General features: G+C 40.1%; 1 protein-coding gene across 1 annotated transcript in view; it reads left to right on the forward strand.

Moving 5' to 3' along the window:
* Positions 1–11,450: 11,450 nt before the first annotated feature.
* The window catches only part of SLC17A6 (solute carrier family 17 member 6), a 40,259-nt gene continuing 29,181 nt past the window's right edge, over positions 11,451–22,528 (forward strand). The window contains exons 1-3 of the mRNA XM_044260926.1: positions 11,451–11,733; positions 14,458–14,710; positions 16,270–16,388. Coding sequence (XP_044116861.1) covers positions 11,648–11,733; positions 14,458–14,710; positions 16,270–16,388 — 458 coding nt within the window. The 5' untranslated portion in view covers positions 11,451–11,647. The remainder of the gene's footprint in view (positions 11,734–14,457; positions 14,711–16,269; positions 16,389–22,528) is intronic.

A 22,528-nucleotide genomic window follows, 5' to 3' on the forward strand; every position in this document is an offset into this window, starting at 1 on the left:
TAGGAACCCCATTTTCAAGACTGCAGGGTTGAAAATGGCATTTCATGTAAACGTTTTAAATAAATCATCATCATCACATTAATAATTACTCCCATGTGCCAGGCACTGTGAGAGGTGGCTTACATGTATTATTTAATTTAATTTGCAAAAGATAGATATAACTTGTTCCATTTAACAGATAATGAAACTGAGGCTTGATGGGTTTTAATTACCTTCTCTAGCGTTGTTCATTTTTTCCAATGACAGAGCTGGATCTCACTTTCCAGTGAGGGGATAAAGGAAGGAACTTCATTAAAGAGCATGCATTCGATCTGGGTCTGGAATGATGAGCCATGCTGGGCACTGATAAATGAAGGCAAGGGCAATGACATTATGGGCGAGTGGTAGGGAATGAATAGCCAGAGGAAAAAGGAGTGGGAATTTTGTGGGTAATAGCAGGCTTCAATTTGTTGGAATGTGTAGAACACTAAAAAGGAAAAGTGGGAAATCTGTTCGAAATGGCAGATTCAGACCAGTTATTGATCAAAGAACAGATGTCATTGATGTCAGGAGGAACTAGGAAATGATTTTCAAAGAGACTAGAGTTCTGAAAGATTTTGCGAAAACAGGTGAAAAGATCTCAGTGTTGCTTCCAGCAGATAAGTCCCACTGGGGCGTGAAAAGTGGACAGGAGCCCAGGAGAGACTAGTGACCAAGAACCCACTCAGGAGCCAAATGCCATTAGAGAGGACAAAATCTATTCACTTTCTTCAGAAAACAACTCTAAGTCCAAACACCAATTACTCATTTATTCAAAAATAACTGCTGAAGCATTCAGTGTTATCCAAACAGTGCTCTCTCTATGGGGCAATGTCCTGGGTTTCCATTCATTCTAACTTAAAAGGACATGTTTACCATGTCTGGAGCCCAGATATCTTGCAAGTGAAGAAAATGTCCTCAAATTTCTTGAAGCAGGAGCCCGCTTAAGTGGCACTAACACTGACTTGCAAACTTGTGATGTGATGTGACCTGACGTGGACGTGATGTGGCATCACGTGATGGCATCTACGTCATAAATCTGAGGAGCACCTAGAAGCAGCTTCTGCTGATGGCTCCTGCCATTGTTGTCACTGAGTATGTGGCTGATGGCAGAGTCACTTGCTCCAGGAATACCGGCCAGGGGGATGGGCTGAAGTTTGCCGCTGCTACCAGAACCTCTCCCACTGTTGGCTGCTTGGCTTTTGGAAACTTCACTAGCCAGATGCAGGCAGCTTCCCAGGAGCCACATTTTCTGATGGTTACTGATCCCAGCGCTGACTACCATCTTCTCAAAGACATGTCTTACTCTAACCTGTGTATATCACTCTATGTAACATAGAATGCCCTATGTGGACATGCCACTCTGCACAACCGCAAGGGATCTGATGTGGATGTTGACCTAGAAGTTCCAAGTATGTGTGGTGCCCTATAAGAACCCATGCCTGATCTCTACTTCTTTTTTTTTTAAGATTTTATTTATTTGTTTGACAGACAGAGATCACAAGTAGACAGAGAGGCAGGGGAAGCAGGCTCCCCACCGAGCGGAGAGCCCGATGTGAGGCTCGATCCCAGAACCCTGGGATCATGACCTGAGCCAAAGGCAGAGGTTTAACCCACTGAGCCACCCAGGTGCCCCCTGATCTCTACTTCTACAGGGATCCAGAAGAGATTAAAAAGGAAGATCATGTTGCTGCTGAAAAGGCTGCGACCAAGCAGGGATTTCAGGGTGAGTTTACTGCCACTCAGCCTGAGGTCTGAAGGCATGCCTTCCTCTATTCCTACCCAGTCGTTCCCTAGTAAGGATGGGAGCACTCAACCTGCCACTGGGGACTGGTCCACGGATCACTGAATGTATAGGGATGGCCATTGAGTGGTCTTAAGTTGTTTTTCCATTGGCTCTAATGCAGAAAAATGAAAATCTAGACCTAGAAAGAAGAGGATTTTACTTTTTTTTTTTTTTAGAGAGAAAGAGAGAGGGGTCGCTCAAGTCTGCTTGAGGTTCTCTCTCAAGCAGACTTCACACCCTGCATGGAATCTGACATTGGGCTGGATCTCACAACCCTGATATCATGATCTGAGCTGAAATCAAGAGTTGGATGCTTAACTGACCAAGCCACCCAGGTTCCCTGTAATGAAGAGTATTTTTAAAAAGATAGTATGATAGTAAGCCAGAAGAGGTTCTAACACAAAAATACACTTATCCTGTGTTCATGGTGTGTAAAGAGCAAGAATGAGATTAGTTAAGATGAAGGTGTAGAGGTAGGCTTCCCTAGGGAGGATTCAGCTAACCTTGGTCAGAATAGTATAAACTGAAATATTAGAATTGTTTCTGTGATAAATGTTTTTTTTTTTTCTATCCCTGAAAAAGAGAAACACGAGATCGGCTTCAAGGTTTACACAATAGTCTTTTTAAAAATATTAAGACCTATTTTTTTTTTTTAGAGGAGTTTAAGGTTCATAGAAAAACTGAGGGGAAGGTACAGAGACTTTCATATACTCCCTACCCCATACCCAATATCAATGTCTCCAATAGAGGATTGCATTTGTTACAACTGACCTTCATGGACACATCATAATCACCCAAGTCTATAGTTTATATGAGGGTTCAATCTTGCTGTTGTACATTGTGTAGATTTGGACCACTGTTTAATGACATATATCCATCAGTATGATATCATATTTTCACTGCCCTAAAAACCCTCTGTGACACACCTGTTCTTCCTTCCCCTCCCAGTCTCCAACCCTTACAATTCCTGGGAACCACTGTTCTTTTCACTTTCTCCATAATTTTGCCTTTTCCAGAATGTCATATAGTTGGAACATGCAGCATGTGCTTTTCTCAAATGTACTTCTTTCACTTAATAATATGCATTTAAAGTGTTTCCATGTCTTTTCATGGCTTGATAGTTCATTTCTTTTCCAGTGCTGAATAATTTTCCATTGTTTGAATGTACCACAGTTTAGCGATCCATTCACCTACCGAAGGACATCTTGACTGCTTCTACATTTTGGCAATTTATAAATAAACCTCTGTAAACATCCATGTGCAGGTTTCTTTGTGGGCAAAGTTTTCAATTGTTTTTTTTTTTTAGAACTATAAAATAGACACTGATTTCCAATTAAATCTGGATGAGCGAACATATATAGCTTATGTCCATTTTCTCCTAGGACTTCACTAAAATGATAGTAAGGCATTTTTCTAAGTTAAAAATGCCCAAGGATAAAGAGAATGAAACAGAATTTTCCAATATGTAGAGGATGTTAACAAGATTTTAAAAGATGGAAGGCTGATGGACAAGTGGAAAGTGACCTAGATGGTGGGGAAAGATGAACTTTAAATGCTTTTCTGTTGGGTGGTAACCTGATTCATATGTAAACTATGGAAAAAACTTGTGAGTTGAAGTGACCAGGTCACTCTGAAAGCAGCATTGTGGGCCTGTGGTTAAAAACAGATGGTTTGCTGCAATTCCATATAAAGAGGATTTAGACCTACCTTAGCCTACGGAGACAGGCAAATAGACCTCACTCAAGCAGAATATGGAGATTTATCCCCACAGGGTGAACCATATAGACCTGAGTCTCAAGGAAGGCAGGCACAGCTGAGGTCCAAGGGGACGTGCCTTATTAAAATCAGGAGGAAACATGGTAGTGTGCCTCTGAACAGCAAAGTTCTATCAGCAGCTCTTCTCTACTCAGCTTCTAGAATACTGGTTGCCATATGTGTAATCTTCAGGAAAGAGATTGGCAGACTCCTATATAAAGAAGCTCGTCAACTTAAGAAAAACAAAAACAAACAGACAAACAAGCAAACAAACCAATGTTGCTATCCAGGGCCCACAACTGAAAGGTTGAGTTTTTGTGTGATTCCTCTCGGTTGATAAGGCCCATATCTACAGTGCTCTACTCTTTTTTTTTTTTTTAAGAGTTATTTATTTATGAAAGAGAAAGAGAGATCAGGGTGAGGGGCAGAGAGAAAGGATCTCAAGCAGACTCCAGGAGCTCAGTCTCGTGACCCTGGGATCATGACCTGAGCTGAAATCAAGAGCTGGACGCTTAACTGAAGGAGCCACCCAGGCGCCCCCACCGTGCCTTACTCTTGAATACAAATGGACTGCTGAGGAGTCCTACGTGTCTGAGGAAGAACTCCAAAAGAATCTAAAACGAAGTGAAAAAGAGGAAATTAACAGAAAAGCAGGAACAAAAAGAAAACTAAAAATAATAACAGTTTTCTGAAAATATTAATGTTAGCAGCTCTTATTTTTGGCAACAACTGGATCATGATATGGGAAAGAAGACTAATTTTTAAAACATTTCATCAACTGGTAGACTATTGCAATAGTTGTCTTCTGAACTGAGAAGACTGCCTCCATTTTCTCTTCACAGTTTACCACATTATTGCCTGATTAAAGTTCTAAGAATGTTATCCTGATTATTTATAAGAAAAAAATATAAAATTCTTAATTAAAATATGAGCTTTCTGAGAGCAAAATCTGTGTATTATATTTCTGTTTCCCTGGTATCCTTCAAAAGACCTGGAACATAATCATAACTTAGAAATGTTGAATAAAAGTGTTATTGAATTCACTGGAAATTCTTCTGTCTTATGCAATTCTGCCTTTCTGCTATTTTGTTCTGTAATTACTTTTATATGACCTTTCTCACTTTCTAGTGCTTTTAATTTATGTTCTATACCGCAAATCTATCTATTTATCCTTTTTTTCTATTCACTCATTTATCCATCTATGAAATACTTTTAAGGTGCTAAATCAGGATTATTCCAGTTACCAGTAATGAAAACTCTGACTCAAACTGGCTTAATTGTTAATTAAAAGGGACTCAGTGGCTCAAAATTTTGGAAAGCCGGTCTAGTGAGAGAGCAGATTTCAGGTATGGTTTGATCAGCTCTCTGATTCTGTTTCTCCACAATGAATGAGCAAAGGAAATGGCACTCAATATCCAATGTCAGTGAAGGACCACAGCCTCTCCTTTTTATACAAAAAGACCTACTCACCATGGTCTCATCATAGTATAATTGTGTCTTTACAATTACCATAAAATTACCAAAAAATTATTTAAGTTGTAGCACAATTTTTCCATGGTAATTAATCAATGCCCTTTATTCTTTGTGTTAGGAAAAAACAACAAATAATATGAATATTATTTGATACATGTTTACCTGCTGCTTTTAAAATAATTTAAGTCAGCATGCTTTAGGTTAACCTTTTTAACTGAAAGACCTCTTTTTTCTTTTTCACCACTAGAGGGCAGAGGTTAGAAAAGATTTATAGTCAACACTGTGTTTCATTACATCTTTTCACTGTTGTTACTTCTGTTGTTTTTACTTCCCCAAGATTGTGATAGAGTTTCCATACAGCAGTGAAATACTCTGTATTTTAAATATTCTGTCCTACTAAAAAAAACTATTTACCCATAGCTTTACTTTGGGAAATGTCACTCTAAATATTCTAGAAGTGAAATTCCCCCACCTTCTGCCTCTGATAGCTTAAGTAACTTAGAAAATGTGGACAATTTAAGCAGAAGATAACTAGGTGTTTGCAGTCAAGTGGGAAATTTCAATAATGCTAGATGCTTTCCTCCAAGGAACATAATATTCCGCAATGTGGAATGAAAAGCATATGCTATTCAAAAAAAGGACATCAGTAACCTAGGGTAAAAGCTAAGTAGGATTCTTACAAGACCCAGAGAGAGAGGAAGACATTTCAGTTAGGTAAGAGTTCATCACACTTGAAGGATATTACTTGTTACTTGGCACTTAATCTCTTTATTTACATATAAAATATCTTAAGTCATGGTAATCTCTGCCTTGGTCTCCTTTATTTTGAAATATATATATATATATTTTTTTATTTATTTTATTCTTTTTTAAGTTGCATCTCTTTTCTGTCCTAATTTCTCCCAGTATTCATTATACAATCACATCTTTCAGTTTGGGAAAATCTTTTTGAGAGTTTAAAGTGAGTTCAAAGTCCTTCTGTAATTTATCACATTACTCTGTACATACACTATGGAATTCAAAATTAGAAGTACTTTTCTGACATTGAGAACAACAGTATTTGGTCTCCATTCATGCTAAACTTGGATTTTTCTCAGAAAATAAGAAGTTGGTTTTTTTTTTTGAGTACAGAAAGAAAAGATAAAATGGATAAATCTTGTTAATGGTAAATTATACAGAGTAAGATGCACCCTAAAAGAACACATAGCATAAGTGATTATATATATGCATTTTTGGTAGTTACAATATATACTTAAGATTACAGTGTGCTTTATTGAAATCTTCCAGTTTTTTTTAATCAGATCACAGGGAAATCAAAAGATACTTTTTACTAGACCACTAAATATAGCAGTGCGACATATTGGCTCATGTACACAGATGTGGATAAGACAAACTAAATTATTTCTTCTATCTCCAACACTCAAGAAATTGCATAATCATAATTTCTTGGAAATGTCTCTGAGGCTAACACTGCCAAGTAAAATCAAATAAAGCTGAACTAAAAGCTGTCCACTTAAAAAGCCTTGATAAGAAACAAGTCACAGATGAATCCTAGAGCTTATTTGTATAGCCTCCACCTGAAAGAAGTGTGTAATTATTAGAGTGAATGTTGATTTAGGAATACAAGTCAAATACTAAAAAGTGATACTTTAAAAAATAGCTTCTCAAAGCACCTTCCTCTTCAGGAATATACACTTCCTCCATCTATTATAACATGTATTATAACAAATGATATTTCCTGAGCTCTTGGTTTATTATATTCCAGGAAAGGGCCTAAAATACATGTGCAAATTATCTGTTGAGTATTTGTTGAAAAAAATAATAGAAAATGTTGCATTTAAAATATCCCTGGAATTAGATACCTTGAAGAATTTTTTTTGAAATAAATTTGCCTTAAGAAATGCTCCAGGAGATATCTGTGAATTCCATTAAATATGATGCTTTAAAATATATTTTTTGGTAATGGAGAAGGAAACATCAAATTTACATTACTCTTTTGTAATATTTATAAAATTATCATAAATTATTCTATTGAGATTAGAAAATTTAACCCATTTTCCCACTGTCTGATTACCATATCATTTATAAATCTTAATAGAGTTAAATTTCCATATAACAACTCTGGTTAACTGATTCTTAGATAATCAACTTACTTCTAAAGACATGTAGTACTTGGTTAGGCATTTGCAAGTGTGTTGTCCCCAAAAGAGACTTCATTTTTTAGCTGTAGATATTAATTTAAAAAGTACTAAAAAGAGAAAAAGAGTGAATGAGGGGGAAAGAGACTGAAAGGAAGGAAACAGTGGTTTTAATTACATAATTAAGGACTACAGTTGCTTCTAAAGTAATTGTGTATCCTTCCACCAGAGGGCAACATTTGCAAGTCATTTAAAAGATCTCTCAGAAGTATTTCCTCATAGGTGGATATAAACAAATGCAAACCTATCACATTGTTATTGGGTAATATCTTCTATAAATTTCAAAGAATACTATAGAGACAATTACTGAAATGATTGCATATAAAACTCGATATCTACTTATAGTAAAACAGGCAATAATTTGTTCTTTGAATATGTAAGAAGATTCAACTCAGGAAGAAGCACATTCTCTCATGTTACTGGCATTTTCCTCTGTTCATTATCAGCCATTCACCTCAAATACAACAATAGAGAAATCTCATGGTGGGACAAGCAAAGAAAACGTAGCTTTGAATCAAAGAATAAATTAAGGAAAAAGTCATAAAATTTTACAAGTAGAAGGGGTAACAAACCACTTACTCTAACCCATCTTCTGCACAAGTAAGGAACTGAAGTTCATGAAAGTGAGATGATTGATTAAAAGTTAGAAGGGTGATAACCAACAGAATCAGGATGCAAACACATGTCAGCCAATTTCACCTTTCATACTATAATGCTGTCTAGATTCGAAGTGTGGTCCACGAACAAATGGTACTGGAAACTTGTTAAAACTGTTGAATCTTAGGCTCCACTCCAGACCTATTGAATCAGAATCTGTGTTTTAACCAAGATCTTAAATTGTAACAAACTACTCTACCTCATGTCTTCAGGCAATTCATTAAAGCTAATTTTTCTCCTCAATAAAATGGGAACGAAATTAGTTTAGTCTGAAGAATAATTATAAGGAATAAATGTGATCATGTAAATGAAAGTCATTCATAATTTGTAATAAGTTACACACATTAAATAAATTCAATGAAACCTCCTTTTATTTTTAAGAGTGCTTGGGTAGAGGGGACAATTCTTCGATAGGAAGACTTGTCTAATAAATCAATTTAAGGCACTGTTAAAATTGGATGGAAAATGGTGTAAGGGGTAAGGGAGGTAAGTGAGTAAGGGAGTAATCTCATCAGATTAATACCATATGTGTAACCACTAATGTTTCTTTGCATAAAGATAAATCTGATCTTGATTAAACTTAAGGTTGATCTTAAGGTCACAAACATACATGTTCAGTGTTTGAATTTGAGGATCACACATGAAGAAAATCTGTTGGATATGTTCGTAGTGCCCAAGTATATGTCTCTTATATTGGGAACTATTAATTTAAGAAAAGCTTAAATGGCATTCTTTGGGCTCAGGTGGCCTAGTAACAATTCTTGTAATTTTCCATATACAATATTTTTCCTTTGTTTATGACTTTGCTCAAGATGTCCCCTTTGGCTGGGATGCTCTCCAATCTTAGCAAGTTCCACTGGGCTGTCATCACCTTTGTAGAGCTAAGTTTCTCTTCAAGTATTAAGACAGATGAGGAAACATCATTTCTGGGGATCTTTTCTGTATACTTTAACTTCCAGGCGGGCTTATTTACTTATTTACTTGTCCAATTGCATCCATAATTGTTTGTAATTGTATTTCTGTGTCTATTTCCCATAGCTTGTGAAATCTTTCAGGGAATATTCCCAGAACCTAGTGCAATTCTTGGCACTAAATGAGTATTTTTAGAATGAATAAATCAATATTAGCAATAATTCTGATTCAAGCACTTGCCATGTTATCAAGAGAATGGAGGAGCCAGATGACATTCATTTCAATGAAGGTGAATGTAATTATTTTACTACAGAAACAATGTTCTTATGTTGGATTTGTATTGCTTGGTGCCCTTTCAGATAATTTATAGTGCAGAGTTAGCAAATCCGTTTAATGGTGGTTTATATCGCTAGTTATTTGAGGTGAAATGTAAGCAGGAGATTGGGGAGAATCAGTTTTATATCACCCTCCTAACTTCACAGATATTTATCTAACTTCTATTTTTTATTTATCTAACTTCTACTTCCCAGAATTCCAAAATCATGGAATCCCTAAGTGAATGTGATCTAATGAACTTGGTCACTAAAGAACTGAAAAAACATAAATATTTTGAAAATCACCCTGGAAGAGTAAAATCCTGGTTAACTTGAACCTTTTATTTGGAAGGAGATAGATGTGTATGTGTGCATGTGTGTGTTTCTTTCTTACACTAGATCATCTTTGGGGGTAGTATTTTGAAGGATTCCAGGGTTCCAGTGTTTTAGAAAAATCTGGTTCACTGTTTTATAGGGATATATATTTTAATACATATTTATCAAAATGATATATTGATATATAATATAACTTTATAATGGCAGGTAGTTTTAGCTACTGTTGATTATCTTTTTTTGACTATCCATTCACTGTATACATATCCATTTTATTTTTTGGCCTATTTAGGGAACATTCTTACATGATTCTGTATTTAGAGCCATACTTTAGAGATTTGGTCCCAAAATCCCTAAGAAAAATCTACCCCCCTGTTGGCTTAAATAAAATCCAAAGATTTTGACCTTCATAATGTGGCTCAAGGGCAAAATCAGTTTTGTAATCACTTGGCTGAATGGCATCTAAGAGGTTTGTGATTCATGTTAAATGCATTAATAATTAACATTAAGCTAGCATAGCTTTCTTGCTTTGCTTAATGAAATAGATTCATTGATGCTATGCCTATGTATGGGATAACAAAAGTCTTATATTAATGTCTCTCTAGGATTCTGCTTTAGGGGAAGATGGTACCAAAAAATCACATTTTAAAGGAATATAAGTGATTTCAAATAAATCTTGAAAATATCATTATTCATAATTTGTTAACAAGCACAAGATCTAGCCACAAATTTTCTCGGTATCTGATATTTCCATAGTGTGCTGTAAATCAGTTAAGTGAAGAATCATAAAATTCTAAGGAATTTATATTAAACTGGCTGTATTTTACTTAACCAAGGGCACTGAGGTTGCAACTCATCTTTTCTTTCTCTTTCTCTCCCTTTGCTCCTTCCCTTCTTGCCCTCCTCCTTCTTCTCTCTCTCTTTCTTTCTCTCCCTTTCCTTCTTCCTCTCTCCCTCCCTTCCTCCCTCTCTCCCTCCTTCACTCCTTTCTTCCTTTTTATCAGAAATTAAAACAAAACACATGAACAATATAGTTATACATTCTGTGTACACATGTTTTATATTCCAGGGAGACTAAGTGCCCCAGAATTCCACAAACATAAATGAAATATGTTGTAAGGTTCCTTCCCTGCAACACTGTCAGAGCTGGCGGTAGCGCGCTGGGCAAAATGTAGGAAACTAGAAGTAACTTGTCAATTTTTAATGAAGTCTTCCTCCTTTGAAGAGCCAAATGCACCATTCTCTCTGCAAACTCTGGCGATGATGACATATTTTCACTTGGTTTCCATAGCATCCCATGCTGAAGACTCCCAGAGTGGTTCTTGGTCAGGGCGATCCACCCAGCTCCCTTAGAAAGTTGGCGACCTGGCCAGCCAAAAGCAGCTTTCCGTTATCCGGAAACTTACTCTGTCCGTGGTGCTGAACAATTCTGCCGAGACGCGCCTTAACGGGCGCTGTCAGCAGCGCTGAAGAAATCTTTCCTGACGCTGCCCAAATCAGAACTGTGTATCTGTTATTTACTCACGTCCTCAAAGAGCAGCAAGCTTTCTCCATCTTAATTCGACACTACCGCAGAGCAGAGTTGCGCCGGCGTGAGGAAAGGAGATCATAGGGAAGGAGGAAAAACTAACAGCAGCATTGCTCACCTGAGACCTCAGATGCTCCCATGAGTTTTGGAGGTGCTCTGCTCCCTACAGCAAAGACACCATTAAAAAACAAAAACAAAAACAAAAACACTATTCTTCTGACTTTGCTTTTACACAAAGGTTCTGTGATATTCCTGCTTCTCCGTTTAAAAGCCAGAGGATTTGACAGCAATAAGGTTTTCAAAACCCGGAATTTGCATTGTTTTTCAGTGCACTGACTTCCAGGACAAGGACTCATCTGCACCCGCCCAAATACCATGGCACTGCGTGCGCCCTTTGCCACCGGATCCTCCCCTTCCAATGAGACTTTCTGATTGTGTCTACCAACTCTCCTATTAGGAAACCCGTGGGTTGCATGCAGCTATTCTGTTGTATTCTCTTTCTCACTCCCTCCCCTCTCTCACTCACACTCTTGCTGGAGGCACACCAATACCGTTCTGCTGAGAAGAAAAAGCCCACAACTACCGTAAGCGGTTAAGACAATATGCGCAACCCTCGCCTTTCATAGCCACCACTATTTAAATCTGGCAAGAGCCAACACCAGTCTTTGCAAGAATGGAGTCGGTAAAACAAAGGATTCTGACCCCAGGAAAAGAGGGGCTAAAGAATTTTGCTGGAAAATCCCTTGGCCAGATCTACAGGTAAGAGAAAGCAAACCCTTGTTTGCCTGGGGCTCAGCATGAAAAAAATCTACAAAGCTATTTCTGTAAACCCTGGTTGCTTTGAGAGATTGTAATATGATCAGGAAGTCTTTTTTTGTTGTTGTTGTTGCTCACTGCTTAAGTGGGGCTGCTCTGGAAACCTGCTTATTAATTCAGGAATGTTGCACTAAATGAACCTGTCTGCTTTGTGTGTGTGTATGTGTGTGTTTTTTGTTTTGGTACCTGCAGATTTTCATCCTTTCCTACCCAGGATTTATCCTCTGTACAATTGAGAAATGACCAGCACCTGTTCAGAGAATCTGTGTTTTGGTGCTTATAATCACAACAAATTAAATTCCTTTGATGCAGACAAATGAATTTTAAAAATACAACTCTCAAAAAATTAACCAAGAAATTTCAAAGAGTAATGGCAGAAGGAAATTTAGATCTCAGTTTCAAAACCACTCAAGTAGAGAATCTCCCAGTGGAATCTTCCTCATGTGCTGAAGGAAGAAGAATCAAAATATATCAATAATTAATAGCTAAAGCAGCTCTTCTCTCAGAACCCAAAACAATGTATATGTATTTTAATTATTTGACTTCTTCCAGAAGTCTATTTCTTGCATGGCAAATGTCACAGTGTTCATAAGAAAAGCCATTATGACAACCTGCAAAATGACTTCGAGTATTAGAAATGATTTAATTTTGTTTTTCTCCCTGTAGTCAATGTACTAATTATACTGAAAATTTTACACCTTTCAAGAATATTGCATAAATACACTTTTCTTAATAATATGAACAAAATCAAGAAGAGAGGGCAGAAACAGAAGGATAAACGGTTCCAAGACAGCGCTAATTTTCACATTTGGGAAATTGAATTCTTTAGAAATGTATAGAAAATGTAAAGAAAATGACCAATGCACTTCCTGATTTTCCAAATCTCTTTGGCTTTGGTGGGCTTCGTGTAGGCACCATCATGCATCTATGCGGCAGTAGATACCGCAAGGGCCCTGCAGTCCGCAGCTGTCCTGGAAAGAGCTATTCTTTCCCAGCTCAATTGCCATCAGGTAGGGAGTTCAGGTGCATAGTCCAGCTTTGCATATTTCAGCTAAAGCCAATATAAAAAAAAATCACATTAGGCACATTATTTTTTCTCCAAGAATAAATAATTTGCCATATGTTCTGACGGTGGGATTGGACTTTAAAAATAAGCATTAACATAGTTGCAAAAGCCTTCATGACCTATTTTCCAGGTGATACTTTGTAGAATTTGGAAGTCTAACATTGTGTTCTGGTAGCCTCAAATTGCTTGGCAGTCAGCTCCCAACCTGTGCATTCTTGGAATTGATCTTCAAGTTTCATTTGCTTTACTCTCATGTGTGTGAAAATAATTGTGTGTGAATATATAATTTAAATGGGCAGACAGAAAAATAAACCACATGGTGGATTAAAACACACCTGTAAATTGCAAACGGGGAAGTTCTTTGTTTAAATATCGAAAGTATCCATCTCAAGAGTCCACAGTGATTCTACTGTTCACGTTCATTCTTTTTTTTCCTTCTTTTTAAAATAGACATATCACGGATATCTTGTGGGCTAGAACAACACCCTTAGTTTTTAGTAAAACCATGCCATGCCATTGCCCGGCTTTCCCCTTCTCCCTGCCCCCTTCCCTCAAGGACAAAAACCTAAAAGGAACTGAATTAGACCTGTGAATTCATGTGAAATACAAGGCAAATTTAAAAACACCAAACAAAGCATAAATGAGATCTACATTGGTGTGAAACATCTTACCAGAGTTGATTTGGGGCACGTTTGTGTATCTGGAAGTCGCATTTTACGTCTTTGGAAATCTGCCCATGACATTTTTCAGTGTTTGTAACCGAGATAGTAATGACGCAAGATTGTGAATAATTAATTATTCATGTTCTGGCAGTGGGAAGCTTAGGTGTCGGCCATATGCTGGGAGGCCTTTGTTTCAAACTGGAGTAACAAGGAAAAGAAAGTAAGATATGTGACAGGAGAGTAAACGTTGAACTAGCAGACCGGGACTGGAGGAATGGGCAGTAGAATACGCATGTGACACTCTCAGACAGCTTTCAAGGACCTCCTCGTGGGCAGCGGTCTGGAGAGGCCTTAGTCCCTCGGGTCCCCGGGCTCAGCTGGGGCGTGGGATCGCGCATCCTTAACCCAGAAAGCTTCAACTTGGCTGGGAAGGAAGGGGTAGCCCGGGTGCAGGACTAAGCTGGGCTGGCCTGCAGAGGCGGGCCCCAGGAGGCTGGGTGGCTGGGTAACTGCCTGTCGCTGGTGGTAAAGCAGGGTGGACAGGAGGAATCGACAAGCGTGCGGAGCAGGCGGGGCTCCGGTGTCCCATTCCCTCCTAAGCTACAGACCCAGCGAGAAAGTTAGGCCCAAACGGCCTGTGTCAGTGAATCTAGGTGCTGCAGGATGGATCCCGAGGGAATGGGGGCTGGATGCCCCCGGCCAGACTGTATTAAAGTTGAAGAGATGCTACCGCAGGGAGGGGGACTGGCAGGAGCCTGGAGAGCCGGGGAGGTCCCAAAGCCTGGTGGCGCCCTAGCACCCTAACTCCAGAAGTAGTCGAACGTGTCAGCGCCCCTCCCCCCAGCCCTGACGGGTCCTGGGAATTGGGGTGGGCGGGCGTCGGGGGTGCCTAACCCGCCGCGTCCTTGCCTTTCCCCCGCCCCCCGCTCTGCCGCTCAGGGTACTGGAGAAGAAGCAAGACACCGGGGAGACCATCGAGCTGACGGAGGATGGGAAGCCCCTGGAGGTGCCAGAGAAGAAGGCTCCACTCTGCGACTGCACCTGCTTCGGCCTGCCGCGTCGCTACATCATCGCCATCATGAGCGGCCTGGGCTTCTGCATCTCCTTCGGCATCCGCTGCAACCTGGGCGTGGCCATCGTGGACATGGTCAACAACAGCACCATCCACCGCGGGGGCAAGGTCATCAAGGAGGTGGGCAGCCGCTGGCGTGTGGGTTCGCAAAGCCACATCACCTGTTTGAGTTCCATTTCCCCCAGTGAACGAGGAAGCCTGGATGCTCGCTCAGTCCCCTGCTAGCACCGCCGTCCTAAAGCAGGAGTAGACCCGCGGTAGCAGTATTACCTCCCCTTTCGTTCCTGCTCTCAGGGCCTTCCTTTTCTCACCTGCAAAGTGGAAAATAGCATCTAGCTCACTTGATTTTTGTGGCGTGACTTCATACGAGAAGTTGCATAATGTCCGTTAAATTAAAATCGATATATATATATATATATATATATATATATATATATATATATTCACTCGGAAGAGTAGGGCTGCGTATCAGTGATCATGTCCCCCTGGTTCCCTCCAATTCCTGACAAGCATTCTTAATAATAAAAATGAAACAAAACCGAAATCAAATAAACTGTGGGCATGTCGGCACTTCCCGTGGGCCTTTAGGAACCATCCACTTAACTGGTGGAGAAGAGCCGCCGCTCGGAGTGCCTCGAAGTCACAGGGAATTCAGTCCCGTAATCTCGTGAATGTGTTGGGGTGACGCCCAGGCAAAGGAGGGTCAACGTCAAAGTCACCGAAACCCGTGGTGTAGACTTCCTGGTCAGGGATCTGAGCGACCGTAAGCAAGGGTTGGGAGGAGAAAATTCCGGAACCGACTATGCATGAGAAGCGGTGAACGGTGCTGGGCCTGGGGGATTCCGGGAGACCCTGCAAAGTGCACTCGGTTTCAAAATACTATTCAAAAGGAGAAAACGGATCCTCAGTGCCCCTGGCGGGATTAGCACTCCTTTGCCTTTCAGATGCAGATATTTACTTTAAGGTTCACCTTGTGGGGCCGCCTAGGATAGCTAGGGCGGAGCTAGGCCTTGACCTTCAGACACACCCCTCCCCAGCTCTTAAGACCCTCCCGAACAAATTCTCCTCTCCACTGGCCACCCCAATCCCCCACCAATTCCCAAGGCTACTCCAAATCTTTCTGGCCTACGCCTATCCCTATTTTGCCGGGACGACCCTTTCCTCTGGCTCCTCCAACCTCCTCACCTTCCATCCCAAGTGCCCCACTTCCTTCGTCAGAATTCCCGTGGTTGGATCTCATTCTGGAAGCGACCCCACTACCGCATTAGTACTGGCTGGTGTTAGCTAAACGGACCCCGCTCAGGGGTCGCTATCCCCAGCCAGCAAATGGAATCTCTCCGTGGAGAGTTCTAATTTCCAAAACTGGAGCTCAGAGGAGTCCTCAGTCACCGAGGGGATCAGACCTGCTTGACGGTAGTCGGGGAGCAAACCCAAGGCGTCCAGCTTCGCCATTAATGGCAGTACATTTCAAATGAGCACAGTTTTTCCGTTAAAAAGAAGCATCGCTTCTCTAGAAGAAGGTATACATTCAATTTTGTCAGAAAACGAAAATTCAGCCACCTCCACCTCCAGAATGCAGGGAGTGCCCCAGGGGTTGAGGGCTCCTGAACGTGAGTCTGCAGCCCAAGCACTGACTCTACTCTTTCCCTCCACCCCGTTCTTTCCCCCTACCCCCACAGAAAGCCAAATTCAACTGGGACCCAGAAACCGTGGGGATGATCCACGGTTCTTTCTTTTGGGGCTACATCATCACCCAGATTCCGGGCGGCTACATCGCGTCTCGGCTGGCCGCGAACAGGTAACGCGCCCGCAGGGCTGGGGGTCTTGTGCCTCCGAAGGGACATCAGAGGCTGGGGGCAGGGATGACAGCCCTGCTGGACTGGAACTCCTGCGTGAGGTCTCCTGGTTCCCGGGCACCTCCGCTCTCGGGGCTGGAACTGCTGGTGTCTCCTTCCAGAATTCGGCACCCAAGAGGATTTGGGCTCGCCAGGCTAGGCGCTGGTTGCCGCTTCCTCTCTGTTCTGGCTGAGCCAACTTTACTCCGAATGGTCGACATGCCTTATGGCCTGGTAGGAACTGAGACCGGGAGAGGAGTGGACAGAGCCGGGAGTGAGCCGCTGGGTGCACAAAGGGGACGGGGACACCCTATGTGTGCGTGTGTGTGTGTGTGTGTGTGCAGGCGCGCGCGCGTGCATGTGTGTGTGTGTGTGTGTGTGTGTGTGTGTGTGTGTTTGTGTGTGTGTGTGGTTAGGAGGGTAGCGACACGTGCTGCACTCTCGCCAGTGCGCCCCCGCGGGTGCCCCGGTCCCTTTGGTGCGGACCTCCTGGCAGGGCGCATCGAACGCCGGGCCGCGGAGCCGCCCAGATGGTGCTCTGGATCTGAAGGATTTGTCTCTATGGAGGCAGGCGGGACTTCAGGCGCCCGGGGTGCGATTCCACCTGTTAATGAGCGCCAGTGAGTAGGGGCGGGGTTGGGGACTGAGCTCAGCTGAGTCCTGAGGCTTCCAGCTAGCAGCGGGGACTCCAGCCCAGGTCCTAGAGCCATCTCCAGGGATGCCACTGGGGTCACTTGCAGAGGCACCCCTAAGTATGGGGCATAAAGACTGATGGGGTGGTGATGTTTAGGAGCACAGCCTGGCCACTGCAGGGTGAGAGGCAGCTTTATCTGCTTCATTGGGTATATTAAGATAAATAAAACTAAATACATTCTCAAGGCTGAATTATAAAACTGAGAAGGAACTCTGGCACTCACCTTTTCAAGTGTTGCTTCATAGAGACCCCCCCCCACCAAAGACTTCAGGTCTTTCTTCAGATTTTGTATCTGTGACTTTACCTCCCCTCCCCCTCATCCAAAGTTAGATTTTTCTGGGGGAAGATATCTTGAGCTGGGCACGCTCTAGTCTTGATCCCCTTTTTGCTTTTGCTTTCATAAACTGGTTCCTTCTCATTTCTCAATAAAATCTCTTAGGAGGCCTCTTCCAGTGGCTTTTGTCACCTAAGATCCCATTCACCAGCAGTGACTTCCTGCCCAAGATTTTTCTGTCCCCTGCAAAGCCTTGGCAAGAATTCTGGCAAATTTATTTCAGTCTTCACAATTGCTTGGTCCAGGATTTTTGGACAGCCCTTCAAAAGAAGAGAGTAAAAGATTAGGAATAGTGCCTTTTGAATATCATCTTTACCCTGACATCAGCATGGTTAGTACTCAGACCCAATAAGAGACAAACTATTCTTATAAAAAAGGAATCATTTAAAAATGAAAATCACTAACTATCTAGAAAACCCAATTCTATGGATGGGATAAATCAAATTAAGGAAAATATGTCCTTAAATAGTACTGGTAATAAACATATTACATTTTTGGATCCCTAAGTCACAATGTCTCAAATCTTTTTTTTTTCTCCTCAATTTTTTTTTTTTCTAAGTCAAAATAAGCTTCCTAGAAAGATTGTCCAAACACATGTTTGTGAAATATTTTCACTTCAGGGGGAAAACAACCAATAATTCACAAAAAACCAACAATGATACAAGAAACTCAAAATAATGTGAAATGTAACAATAAGGGCTGTGCCTTTAAGGGTTTTTCAGAGTCAAAACCTTCAGCTTGCCAATTGTTAAAATGCTAACATTTTCCTGCCAGGAAAAAACACCAGGGATGCCCCAGCTTTCCCTCTTTGTAACACTGGGAGGTCAATAAACAGGTTTTCCTGGTTAAAAAAAAAAAAAAGAAAAAGAAAAGAAAAGAGCCATCTCATTTCTATACTATCATTTTGTTATGTTTAGTGAAGACTCATGCTAACTCAGGTTCTAATTCATTTGGTAGATTTTTTTTTAAAGGAAAAAATTGTGAACTTTAGAAGTCACATTTGGATCTCAAGTCATCTTACCTTTGTATGGCTATTCAGGGAAGAGAAACTTAGTATCTTCATAATGTTTTTAATGTCTTGTGCTCTCCAAGACTGAGAAAGCTAAAATTTATTGTAAAATATGACCAACATAATGAAGATAAAGACTAACTTCCTTATCAGATCTTTGGGTTTTGACATCTTTGTCTCACTTAAAAGATATAACATAATATTACAAATAGTTGAAGCCTCCTGTGAAAACAGGTTTAAAAAATGTACAACATTCCCTTTTCTGATGATGAAGTATTGTATCCTAAGAAAAATATACAAAAAAGAAAATATAATAAAAACCATAAATTAATCACACAGAGACCTTACTGTTAACATGTTGATAAATGTTCAAATAGTCCTATATATAAGCTACATAGAATTTTATCTTAGAACTTTTTTATTAACACAAAATCTGAGAGATTTAGAATTGGTTGCAAAGATGTACATTTCCTAGTATGACCCTTTTTCAGAAATAGAAAAAACAATACAGCAAGACAAGTTTTCCACCGACAAATATTGTATGCCTATTCAAATAAACTTCTCCCTATAAATCATCTAATAGTAGAACAAGATTTCCCTTGAGTGGGATACTGGGGACAGATTCCTTTCCCTCTAGGTGTAAAAGCTCGCTTTGGAAAATGTTTGCCATCACAGTTACGGGTGGTACTGGAGTAGAGGAACTGAGGTGTGTGATCACTGCTCCCCTTGAGAGAAGGGCTCCTGGATACACCTCCTGGGCAAATTTCTCAATGAAAAACCAACAGCAATGATGTGCCTTCTCCATTTTATGCTTTAAGCAAAGGCAGCTGCACCGTTGGTCAGAATACAGAATCTTGGTCCCTTTTCTGGTCAGAGTCTAAGTATTCTTACTTCCTTCTTCATTGAGAAAAAAAGCTAGGGAAGAGAAATCTCAGTCCCAGGGGAGGACTCTTGCATCATTTTTTCCTTTGTCTTTTCTTAAAGGGATATAGCTCGTCCTGGACAGGAGAATTTAGTCACCTCCCTGGAGGGCTTTGGGGTGAGGAATCCAAAGAAGATTCCTTATAAAATCTGCAGTTTTTCTAGATGAGGACATATTTACTAACAGTGATAACAGCGTGTTGGGGGAACTTAATGTTGCCTCTAAACAGTACAAGACACGGGGCTTACGTTAATCCAGATCTTTACAAATGTGGACTTGCTAAGGATTATTTTTGTCTTGCATTTTGACTGATTAAGAACCTAGGCAAGTACTTAACAGGAAAAACAACAGAATTTTTGCAAAGGACATAATCAAGGATGGTCAGATTTGTCAAATAGTTGGTCAACGTTATGTTTTCAATGGACAATATGATCTTCACCCTGGACAATATTATCTTCCTTCTTTCTAGGGGGCAATAGTGTATGAACCTTATTTAAAAATTTTTCCAATCCTCCTCATATCTTCTTGATCTGCCAATGGTGATTTAGTTTTTTTACATGGCACTTATGGTCAGCTGTCCTACCAGTATTTTACTTATTTATCTTTTGGTTTTGTCCAATAAAGTGTAAGCTCCATTAAAGCAAGCAATTGTATCCACGTTGTTCTCACTGCTCTATCCCTAGCATCCCTATGGCCCAAGACAGATATTTGTTGAATAAATAAAATGAAAGTGGCTGGGCTTAAAAAAAAAAAAAGCAGTATGGCAGAGTGGTTAAGATACAGGTTCTAAAGACAAACCATGTAGGTTCAGACTCCTATAGGTACTTCTTAATAAATGAATAACATAAAATATTACTCAACTCCTCTGAACTTCAGTTTATATTTCTGTAAAAGGGGACTAATCAAAGTACCAACTTAATATGAGTATCATGACAGCTAAATAAAGAATACGTGTAAGGTTCTTAGAAGTGCCTGGTCCTCATTAGATGTTGGCTGTTATCATTTATTATTATTATTATTTAAAGATTTTATTTATTTATTTGACAGAAAGAGATCACAAGTAGGCAGAGAGGCAGGCAGAGACAGTAGGAAGCAGACTCTCTGCTGAACAGAGAGCCCAGGACCCTGGGATCATGACCTGAGATGAAGGCAGAGGCTTTAACCCACTGAGCCACCCAGGAGCCCCTATTATCATTTATTATTAATAAAGCCCTAACTTCAGAAAAAATGAAAGAATAAGTAATATCTTAAGGCCATTCTGTATTATTTATGTTTAAATTTGTCTTAAGTATTAGTAATGCAAAGGGATTATTTCTATTGTGCTGAAAATGCATCTTTCCACTCATCACATTTCTAGCTTTATTAAATTTATTTCACCATACACATTATTCCCGCTAAAATATTGCCCACTGAAAATGCCTTAAGTCTCATTTGAAGGACTGTCTTAGGAAAGCTTTTTAGCCAAGGGATAGAGAGTGCTAGTAATTCAATGCATTCAGTCTTGAATTCTAGTCTAGTATTGTAAAAACACTTAGAGAAATCCATTTAAGTCTGAAGTTAGACCTCTCTGTAGAAAGTTACAGTTTATTTCCTCCTACTCCTCTTTTTTTTTTAATTTTTTTTTCCAATTTATTTATTTTCAGAAAAACAGTATTCATTATTTTTTCACCACACCCAGTGCTCCATGCAAGCCGTGCCCTCCATAATACCCACCACCTATAAAAAGGGTTTTATTTCTGGTCCAACGTTTTGTCTTTCCAGGTATTTCTTGGGCTTCTAACTTGGCTTTTGCTAAAGAAAAAAAATAGTTCATTATTTGAATAATGAGGATCCAGTTTGTAACACGCAGCGAACTTTAGCTAACAGAAAGAACTAAAGTTAGGGGGAGATAAGGCTCATCTAATCCAATCTTCTCACTTAGAGACCAGGAAAGGGAAATACAGAATCAGGGAGGTGATGCCTTGCCCTAGATCACAAAGAGATTGGGACTAAAACTCAGGTGGCCAGCGCATGACCTCAGGCTATTTCTGCTTGATACCATGTACTTCACCATAAAGTTCACTTTCAGGAGCAAGTTGAGCCATCTGCACTCTCAATGAGTGCCTACAATCTATCATGCCCCAAATCCAGGAGAGAAATCCAAGAATTAGAAAGAGAAGCCTTAGGCTGGCCCAAGGGAGTCTTAGGTTTTGGTGGCAGGAGAAACATACTGTATTTTTGTGTGTGTGTATGGACTCCCAAACAATTTGGCTATATAGCATGAATGATTCTGTTCTTTTCTTTGCAAGAGACAAAAACCTAAACTTGATAATGACTTAGACAAATAGTATGGTTTTCTATAGGAGAAAATAATGGCATTTAGAACTTTTTCTCTGTACCTAGCACTTTGGTAGTATGTGGGCTTCTGCAATCATTGAGCATCACTGGGCAAGGGGGTGAGAGTTCTGGGGCGGGGGTTGGGATAAAAAAAAAAAGGAAGAGGTTCTTCCTTGGGATTTTGATGGCTACAACTCAATTCATACCACTGTTATGAAAGAGAGAGCAGTTTATACTTAAAAATCAACAAATACAAATGCCTGGATTTTAAAACTGTTAACTCATGTGGACTTGCATTTATCAAAATGAAATTTGGTATACTTTAGGTAAATATTCTGGCTTGCCTGATTCTGAAAAATTCTCTTGTGAAAGGGATTTTCAGAAAGAGAGGAATGAAGATACTTTGAACATAACATCTTCATATTTTAAGCCCAGGAAGGGACCATTTTACCAATGTTACTCTTTTTCCTTCACAGAAATAAAACAATGAAGATGTGCTTTATTTACTGGAATAAGCACTGGAAATTAATTCTTAAGTGTCATTACCAAACACATATGCAAACATTATCTATCTACCTATCATCTCTCACTCATTTTTTTCCCTCTCTACTAACCTATCTATTGCAACATCTACATTGCAGGGACTCCTTAACCCTTCCGGTGAGAAACATTTGCAAATTCCTTTTGTAGGAGAAAATAATTCCGCTGATGAACATAAAGCTGTGGCAAGTGACCACCATCCTGCTATGGTGGAAATGTTTTATTACCATCCAGTCCGTTAGCGCCAGAGGTGATTCTGTGTTTCACTCCTCTAGCATCTCACTGCCT

This window comes from Neovison vison, chromosome 7, assembly GCF_020171115.1.
Source record: "Neovison vison isolate M4711 chromosome 7, ASM_NN_V1, whole genome shotgun sequence".
Classification (NCBI taxonomy): domain Eukaryota; kingdom Metazoa; phylum Chordata; class Mammalia; order Carnivora; family Mustelidae; genus Neogale; species Neogale vison.